This window comes from Trachymyrmex cornetzi, unplaced genomic scaffold (genome assembly GCF_001594075.2).
Source record: "Trachymyrmex cornetzi isolate Tcor2-1 unplaced genomic scaffold, Tcor1.1 scaffold303, whole genome shotgun sequence".
NCBI classification, from domain to species: Eukaryota; Metazoa; Arthropoda; class Insecta; order Hymenoptera; family Formicidae; genus Trachymyrmex; species Trachymyrmex cornetzi.
The window spans coordinates 154,386-164,791 of record NW_017297725.1 but is presented as its reverse complement, the minus strand read 5'-3'; the positions used below and the strand labels follow the sequence as shown (position 1 = coordinate 164,791).

The 10,406-nt window shown below is 35.7% G+C and overlaps 1 protein-coding gene across 1 annotated transcript; it reads right to left on the bottom strand.

Annotated features, from left to right (window-relative positions):
- Positions 1-5,582: 5,582 nt before the first annotated feature.
- On the bottom strand, positions 5,583-6,497 carry LOC108762508 (uncharacterized). The gene is made up of 3 exons (XM_018509540.1): positions 6,378-6,497; positions 6,142-6,262; positions 5,583-5,812 (listed from the first exon to the last, which is right to left on the bottom strand). Exons 1-3 carry the CDS (start codon positions 6,474-6,476, stop codon positions 5,583-5,585), a joined length of 450 nt encoding a protein of 149 aa, XP_018365042.1. The 5' UTR covers positions 6,477-6,497.
- Positions 6,498-10,406: the final 3,909 nt, after the last annotated feature.

Here is a 10,406-nt window from a genome sequence, read left to right as displayed (position 1 = left end):
TGCCGATCCGGTCTGTTGTTCCTTTAACGAATGGAAGGAAGGCTAGTATCCTTTCGTCTGGTTGTGTGTCAGGGTTCGTTGTCTTGTTTGCAAAACTATTGAATTTTCCTGCAAATTGGTATCTGGGGGTTTTCGTGGTCGCTGATTACGAATCTGAAGTCCGTTTTAAAAAATTTAAAATGGCGGATCCAATATGGTGGACGAACTAAAAAAAAATTATAGAATTTTCCTTTAATTTGAATCTAGGAAAGTTTTGTGTTGCTGATAACGTCTAGGATCTGCTATACCTGAAAAAATAAGGTACACCCAGGATGTGCCACGGGGAGGCTCCTAAGTACGATTTGCGTCCCATTTTTTTACTTCTTTTATTTTATTGTTTTTTTTTGTTTTTAACATTTTTTTGCGGTTTTTTTGGTTTTCTTTTTATTTTTTATAATTTTAAAGAAATGAACATGAAACATGAAAATGAACAGAGAAACATTCCTAGTTTTTAAATGTTAAACATCTTTAGTGTGGTAGATTTCGAAGCATGGAACTACGCATAATCCCACATCACAGTCCTGACAAAAATAAAGTGTCTCTTTTCTCACTTTTTTGCCGTTAATTAACAACTCAACTTGATATTTACTAATAAAACTGATAAATATGAAAATGGGAAGTCAGGGACTAAAAAACCCTTGAATATAATTTTTTATTAAAATTCACTCATTTCTTAATTTTTATGTCCGCCGTATTGGATCCGCCATTCTGAATTTTGAAATTCTCACTTTACATTCGTAATCAGCGACCACGAAAACCCCCAGATACCAATTTGCAGGAAAATTCAATAGTTTTATCAAATTTCAGCCATATTGGATCCACCATCTTGAATTTTTGAAAATCGACTTTAAAATCGTAATCAGCGACCCCGAAAACCCCTAGATACCAATTTACAGGAAAATTTACAGGAATTTCCATTGACAATGTCAACTTGACCTTGAACTGACCTTCAAGGGCATGGTCAAGGTCATGATCAAAGTCACAGCCGGACGTAAAATTTTCCGCTGTTTCCATTCCTGTGGTCAAAAATATGTGTTCCTATTTAAAAAAGTAAATTTGACCTTGAAATGACATTCAAGGTCACGGTCAAGGTCACATCTCAGGTCACGATTGAATAGCCAGGAAAAAAATCTAAGACTTTTGACTGAAACTTTTTTCCCCAAAGTGCATTCCTCCACAGTTATTTGGCCGTTTCCATACTTTTGGATCACCCTGTATGTAACTATATATATATATTATTATTACATATATATAATATATACACATAATGATACCATTCTAGCAAAATTTAATGAAAATGAAGGAATCGTGGTAGCGTGTTCGTTTGATAAAATTTATTAAATCTTCTATAAATTAATTGGCCCTGAAAAGGACCGTTTTTATGTTTTACAATTTATGTGGCCCTGAAAAGGACCGTTTGTAAACAAAATCTATATTAGTCTTTCTCTGTAAGAAATTGACGGTTTAGTCTTAGTAAGTCTCTTCAGTCCCCAAAGTCTTCTTCGTGTTAAATCGAGGGAGTAGAATCCAGGAGGTGAGTCTGGTGGTGTGTAGCCTGTTTGTGATCCTGGTGGTGTGGATATTTCCTTCTGCGATGCGAAGTCGCTCTGCGTTTCTCGATGGGCTACCTCAGGTCGGCTCAGCGTTCCTCGGTGAACTCTCGGAACAGGCTGGGTCTGCGTTGCCTTTGTAGAGAAGTCACTCGGAGATCTAGGTAGCGGAGACAGGAGCTGCGGCGGTACTGGATAGCGGGAAGACAGAGGTCTCCTAACCCTCGGGTCGTTTGTGGCCAGGAGGAAGCTCGGAGGTCTTGTGAAGACCGGCGAAGAAATCTCCACCTTAAGTAGCCGCCAAGTCACTGGAGGGGATGTTGATTCGCCCTATTGCTTGGTTGCCATTGAATACCTCGGTGCAACCTCTTGAATCTACGACGGCTCGCTGGATCTCGCTGAGGAAGATTTCTTCCACCAGGGAATGATCCGTGATCGACGAGAGACAGACTCCACGGTTACACCACAAAAAGGATAATGCTCTTGCGGTATATTGCAAGAGACAAAATCGAGCCATTGGCCATGCCTTTATATAGCCGTTCAGAGATTTTCGAAATACGAGAAAATTTGCCGAAATGCGCCTTCTATTAATTTCTTGAGAAATTAATTTTTTTCGAATCACTTCAAGTAGGTCTTGGAAACAAATGCATCCGCATGAAGTTTGCTCCGTTCGAGTTGTTCGAAATATGTATGTGGTGTCAAATAGACCGCCACAAAAATATACAATGTTGAAATAATAGATTAATACGGTAAGCATCGAAACATAGTCTATGAAGTAATGTTTACAATTTTTGATATTCGATATACTTTAATATTTTATTTTATAATAAAATGTACTTCTACAGGAGTGTCTACAATATACAAATGTAATTCAGTTGTACACACGGGGACATAAATGCCTACCCATCAGAAACACGTATCTTCAATATGTTCCGATACTAGATGGGTAGGCATTTATGTCCCCGTGTGTACAGTTTTAAAAAATAATTGAATAACATGATGTATATAAATAACAAAATTAATTGAAATTTAAAATTTCTGTTTGTATATATGGTTATTTTTTATATTTGATAATATGTTCCCAAGGAAATAGCAATCCTGGTGGTGTATGCATGGTCAAGTTTCTCTTCTGAAAGAATAAGACAAAAAATTGCCAGTTAATGTAAATAACATAGCAAGTTATAAAAAAACACATTACATATCACTTAACTTACAAAAACATTTTATTCTCAAACATAAAATATAAAAAAGTTTTCATTCTTTGTCGTACAATATCAAAATGTAAATATTTGAAATATAAGAAATAAATGCATGAAATAACGTGAATAGAAGATTAATGTATGAAATACATGAACAATGTAATGCATAAAATAAAACAATACATATCTTAACTATCAGTCAGTTTCAAATACAAGAAATAAATACATTTAATAACGTGAGTAGAAGATTAATGTATGAAATACATGAACAATGTAATGCATAAAATAAAACAATACATATCTTAACTATCAGTCAATTTCAAATACAAGAAATAAATACATTTAATAACGTGAGCAGAAGATTAATGTATAAAAAGTGATAAACAATAGAGTAATGCATAAAATAGAACAATACATATCTTAACTATCAATCAATAACACCTTACGATGTACGGAATTTTTGCAATGTACCTATTAATTGACATTATAATGCATGACCATTGTTTTGCTACTAAATTCTTTCTGCTTTTTTGGGGTAATTTTCTTTCGCGTTATTTTCAATTTAAAAATAACAAATCGACTCACGATTTTTCGTTTTAAATTATGGCAATCTGGTATTGTGTAAGGCAAAGCTTCAAATTTTTCAGTTAAATACTTTTTCAAATCAATGTTGCGTTTAAATAAATCCGTTTTTTCATAAGCTTTAAACATTTCTTTCATTTGTCTAAAAAATTCAAACATTGACTCATTTACAAAAAATAAAGTTTCTTTATTGTAACACCGTAACGCCGTTAATCTGTTATGGTGAGCAAAATAAGATTTTTTATTTCCAACACATGAGAAACAGCGATTGCAAGTTTTCTGCATTTTCATAATGCTGGTAAGAATATATCCAGCAAGATGGTGTAAAATATTCAATTGTTCTTTGTTCATGGTATCTTTTGTCTGTATAACGTACTCCCCAACTGATTTTGTCCGATACATTTTTTTTAATCGTTTGATGGTTGTTAAAAAATCGGTTAAAAACTCACGATCATCGCAGTTATAATTACTAATAGATACGTTTCTCATATACTGAGATATTTGTTGTTAACTTTAAGTTATTTTTAAATTGGACAGCATTTAGAACACAATGTTTACTACCCAGAACGGAAAAGAGATTTTCAACGCAGTCCTGCGTAAATCTGCCACCTAGTACGTAATCGTAATGTTTTTCCGTTAATAAGTATTCAGTCACATCTATTAATGATTGAGTAGTTAAAATCATTCCTTTTTGAAATGGCTTCCAATAGCCTGTAACCGAAACTGAGTTGTCTGATTAAATTTATAAATTCCCTTAGAAAATTGATAGTTTCATTATATTTATCCAAATTGTGTCGACTAAGAGCAAGTATACTATTCCGTGTACTAACAATATCAAACCATTTACAAATTTGTTTCACCAGCCACGAAGTTGTCAGATATTCAGGTTTCGATTCCTTAGTTGTCAAAAATTGTAAGGAAGTATAAACTGCGTGACTCAGAACGTGACAGGAACTTTTAACCGTCATTTTTAGAAAATGTTTCGATTTGTCGAGGTATTCTGGTAACAATTTCGGTGCCAAATGTAATGAAGCGTTTTTTTGACGGTCTGATAATTCAGTGAAATGTGCTGAAAGTGCTGTATTCGTTGGTAAATTATACTTTTCTACGTAATATTTAGGAATCGTTGTGTACTTATGATTAAGCATTCCTTCCTTAAAGTTTTTTAGCGCGTGTGAGCTATCGTGAAAAAAAAATAGATTCCGAGTTTCATCATTCGGATGTACACATTTATTTTTTTTCAAAATGACGTGAGACATTGATGTTAAATTCTCTCCACATGCCTTGATTGGCTGAACCCATATCAGAAACAATCCCATGAACATGCAATCATATTTTCTCTGCTTCCTGAATCATTTCCAGAATTATATCTTTATACACGGAACCGTTTGTTTTAACTGTAAAATAATATGCCGCAGTTTGTTTCCACCTGTGCCCTATGCTTGCTAGCATGAAAACTAAGGCATGCGTCGCAATGTCGTTATTATTATGTCTGGGTAAAGTTACGTGCCCTACATATGTATTAATGGATATGTCCAAAACAGTACCTGCTGATATACTTATTTCGTCAAGCACAAGTAAACAATCCCTATCTCTATCGTTTTTCAATTGCGAAACTTTAATGTTTAAAAATTCGAAAACTTCATGCAAAATTCCGCTCTGAAATGTTAAATTTTCGAATTTTCGATTGAGGGTTCGCAATGAAGGAAGAGGAAAACCATGCTTTAGTAGTTCTTTGTAGCCAGATAATCCGCATGCAAACTTTAATTGATAAGCTTTAACTAAAGTAGAATCACTCCATTTTGGCATTCTTTTATATCCACAACCCAACTTTTTCATTTGGTCAACATTCAATAGATTTTTTAATGCATTAGAAACATGTTTTTGAATACCAACTTCTTCTTGCAATTTTTCAATTTTTTTCCTGTATCCTCTTTGCAGACGTTTGTGCTTCTTCTTCATTGCAAACCTTAACCTTTCTGACTGTTGTAACTGTTTTTGCAGTCGTTCAATGATTCTGGAATTGTTTGAAGTAGTCGACCCATGTTCAATTTGACCCTCAGTAGTTTTATCCATTACAATGGCCGGTATTCATAGTCAGATCTTATATTCAAGACCGTCTTAAGTACAGTCTTAAGAAGTCACGAACCAATCAGAGGGCTGCATTAGCGTCTTAAGACATTACTTAAGACGGTCTTGAAATAAGAACCGACTATGAATACCGGCCAATGTGACTCTTTTCGTGTAAAATTTTGTTCCTGGTAGCATCTGGACCATAATTTTCAGTTTCTGTGTTGAGCGTTGTCTGTTCTCTGTCGGAAACATTTGCTGCTGGACTTCTTGTAATTTCTAATTCATTTTGTATTATCTTCACTTCTTTATTTACCGATACGGTAAGTATCGATATACTTTCTTCTTCAATTTCGGTAGACACTGTTGACACTGAAAAGAATAATATTTTACACAACTCTGTTAGGAATTAGTTCTAATTACCTTTATATATCTGCATATTTTTATATTATTAAAATAGAGACATTACACTATATAAAAAAATTTATATAATTGCACTTAAAGAAACGAATTTTTTCTACTTGGGAAAAAATGTTCACAATCACATGATGCTGTCCTCGATTCCGTGAAATTTTTATTTTAAGGATTTTTTTATGTCTCCAAAACTATGAGTGTTATTCAGATGGCCTGTCTTAAATGCCTCAATTGTATATTAACAACACCTTTTCATTGCAAGCTTGTGAACGATTTATTTTACTTACCATTAGTGATTTTCTGATGCTTTTGCTGTATCACAAGTTCACCAAATATTGTTGGCTCCGCAGACGATTTTAATTTTTTGTTTGATCCATGATCCTCCCACATATCAGCTATAAAGTGAAACTGAAAAATAGAAGTGTTTAACTTAGCTTTTTTTTTATTCTATTACTGATCCGCAGTTATTGATTTCAGTAAATAATTTTTCAAATTATACTAAAGTAGGAAAAACATAATGTACCTTGCATAATGCAGCACAATAATTAAAGGTTTTATCTTCCATTCCACAATTTATCAGCCACGTACGTAATCGCTGTGGATCTCTTGGAAAATTACACATTTTCGAACCATTTCTATTTGAATTACTGCATCCTTTTGCAGCACACGTGACCATTGTAAAATATTTTGAATATACAATCAAGCATTTTAAGTGTTTCAAAATTTTATTTTTAGCAATTATGTGATGAAGTAAAAGTAAAAACTTACCACTTGACTTTACATGAATATAAACTTCACAAAAGTAAGGTTATATGTCACGTCTCATGTATGTCAGACAGACACTATAGACGACCAATCTATAGTCAACCGGAACTGATCGTAAAATCGCGGAACCAATCAGCGATAGGCACATGTATTGGCTTCACCCTCCTTATACCCACTCTAATCCGAACTAAAAATTTGAAAATTCAAAATGGTTGAATCAATATGGCGGATGGAATTCTTAAAGGTCTTTCGATTACAGCCAAATTTCGTATAAGGGGTTTTAGGGGTTGCTGATTTCGAATCCGGATTAAAAATTTGAAAATTCAAAATGACTGAATCAATATGGCGGAGGGAAATGTTAAGTCTTCCAATTTCAGCGAAATGAAGCATTAGAAGGTTTTCGAGGTCGCTAATGCCGAATCCGAACTTAGAATTTGAAAATTCAAAATGGATTTAGGGGTTGCTGGTCTCGAATCTGGATTAAAAATTTGAAAATTCAAAATGACTGAATCAATATGGCGGAGGCAAATGCTAAAAGTCTTCCAATTTCAACGAAATGAAACATTAGAAGGTTTTCGAGGTCGCTAATGTCGAATCCGAACTTAGAATTTGAAAATTCAAAATGGCTGAACCAATATGGCGGACGGAAATGCTAAAAGTCTTCCGATTTCAGGGAAATAAAGCATTAGAAAGTTTTCGGGGTTGTTGATGCTGAATCTGATTTTAGAATTTGAAAATTCAAAATGGCTGAACCAATATGGCGGACGGAAATGCTAAAAGTCTTCCGATTTCAGGGAAATAAAGCATTAGAAAGTTTTCGGGGTTGTTGATGCTGAATCTGATTTTAGAATTTGAAAATTCAAAATGGCTGAATCAATATTGCAGACGAAAGTGCTCAAAATTCTCAGATTGTAGTGAAATTTAGCAATTAAGGGTTTTCGGGGTCGTTAATTTCTGTTGAAATGTAGATTTTGGGGGTCACCGATTTCGAGGACAAATGTTCGGAAGTGAGAACCATACAAAAAAATAAATTTAAGCTTAACTAAAATAGGGACGAAAGAAGAATACAGCTTTTACAACCGTAAACAAAGAAAGGGTAATTTCAAATTGTATAGAATTGATTGATTTTAAAGTACATTGATTAGGTTTAAAAATAAAAAGAAAAAATAAATATTTTATACCTGTATTCAAAACTTGAATAAGTATGTAAAATAATATAAAGAATAAGAGTCAACGAGTGATAAATAAGAAAAGTTTATAAAAATCAAGATAAAATCAGGGTCATGTGAGGTCAGTGCGAGCGTAGCGCGCGCATGAAATGGACTAGTTCATGTTAAAAATAAAAGTACCTATTAGATACCTTTAAGGTACATTTAAAATACCTGTACCTGTACCTAGGTATTTTACTTTTTTAGTACCTGTACCTGTACTTCGGTACATTTTTTCTAGAGTACCTGTACCTGTACCTAGGTATTGAAAATAGAGTACCTTGCACAATACTGCTAATGATGATGATGGAGTAGGCGATTGCATCAATTGCTCGATATTCGCCCGTTTTTTGACAAATACCGTCCACATAACTTGAGGCAGGACGATGCGGTTGCCTCGGGTGTCGCCAATGGTAATTCCACGTAGGAAATAGATCCCGCAGCGATCCCATTCTCTAAAAACTTGTACGCTGTCGGTGTCAATGCGAATATTCTTCTCAAAATTGTACGAGAAGACGCGCTGTAATGAAGAAGAACAAACGAATGAATAATCCATAGAGAAAAATTTTTCACAAATACAATTGAAATACTTACTTGCGCGGTTCATGTTGAACGTAAGAAATAGCACTGGAGATCACTGCAAAACGAATCTGTCGGGACGACTGATGCAGTATCGTTGTACCGTTCTCTATTTTTAAATCTTGTCCCCTCCAACAATTTTGTAACAAAAGATTTTTTAGACACATCTGGTGATGACATCAATGTAATCTAATACTGCAAATTGCAGCGTCAGCAAATTTGCAAGTTTCAATGCAACTTTGTCAGCGTAATGCAAGAATTTCTTTCAAGGACATTCAACATGTTGCAATATGTTTCGCGATGACATCATCATTTTAACACGTGCAAAATGCACCCCTTACAATAAAAGATTTTAGACGTATCCGGTGATGACATCAATGTAATCTAATACAGCGAAAAATACTACATTTGCAAATATATAACTGCTTTGTCAGCGTAATATAAGAAATTTTTTCAAGGATATTCAACATGTTACGACATGTTTTGCGGTAACATCATCAATTTAACACGTGAGTAGCAAAGCAAGGTATGTTCTCGCTCATGGAGTACCCCGCGGGGTAAGGGGCCGGGGGGAAAACTAGGCGAGAGGGGTACTGTGGTGCGGGGGGGCAGCCAATGAGCGAGCTGCTTTAGCCTCCCACCACCTCTCGCGGTTTTCCTCCCCGGCCCCCGTCCCCGCGGGTGCAGGTGTGTGTGAGCTCGTGACGTCACGACGCGAGGAGCGACGTGACGAAGGTCCTGCGAGCTCGAGAGCGGAAGGATGACTGAGGGAGTTCGCGCGTTTTTTTCGCGCCAACGCCCGTTCGCCCTCCCTCCCCTCGACCCCCTCGCGTATTCAGAACCCCCTTAGCCGTATGCTCGATCTCGCTCCCCTCGACTCGCGTATCTAGAATCCCCTGTCCCGTATGCTCGATCTCGCTCGCACCAACGCTCGCGTATCTGGAATCCCTCATGTGCCGTATGTTCGATCTCGCTCGCGCCAACGCTCGCGTCGATGAATTGGATCGAGGATTTTTGGAAGGACACACCGCGACATGTCACGACACGTTTCGCGGGTGACGTCATCGGTTGCGTTCGATTGTACCACACACACTTTTACTGTCGTGTTTTGTCAGAGTGTTAGTGCAATAAAAAAAGATATATTTAAAACAGGAATGATTTCCTTTGTGTTTTGTCAGAGTGTTAGTGCAATAAAAAAATATATTTAAAACAGGAATGATTTCCTTTATGTTTAGTATGTGCTTTAAGAAAAAAAGAAATATTAAAAAATAGGAATAATTGTTACACAGTTTTTCCTGGGTAAATAAAAGTAAATAAATAAAAGTGTTTTATAATTAATAGAATAGTATGTACATCGAATGGTGTACATAATTAATGCTCTCCGAAAACCAGAGCGATCAACTCACAATCGAGGATGTTGTTGCGGTCGAAGGATTCGTCATCATACATCATTTCCAGCATGTTCGCAGATTTCGTGACAGTGGACGCGATAGCGAGAAGCCGTGAAAATTTTTTGTCAACGTTATCAGTCATTGCGGTTAAGGAGGAAATGAGACGATTCACATAGTATTCAAGGTTAAATATATTAAGTACAGTGCTTTTCGACATGGATAGACGAGCTGTACTTGTTTCTAAGCGCAGTATTGGTAGATTATTGATTCGTCCGAAGCGTAACGTTAAATATACAATGGAGACGGCGTCGCGCGTATTCCTCTATTATTCTCATCGTACTGCAAAAGGGACAAAATGACGTGTTTTTGTTCGAGAAGCTCTCTCCAGATGTCCGGTGAAAGCGAAATCTCTTTACCGTGAGAATCTCCCAAAACGATAGTTACGTAAGAAGGGAGTTTGACATTAATACCAATGTTCAAATATTTGTAGCCGGTTACAGTTAACGGATATCTTCTCTCGAGAATGCGTACGATAGAATGATGTGTGATTTGATGTCTGTAATTAAAGAAAAAATCAGTGAATGGAAAAAAGGATGCAAAAGAAAAAAA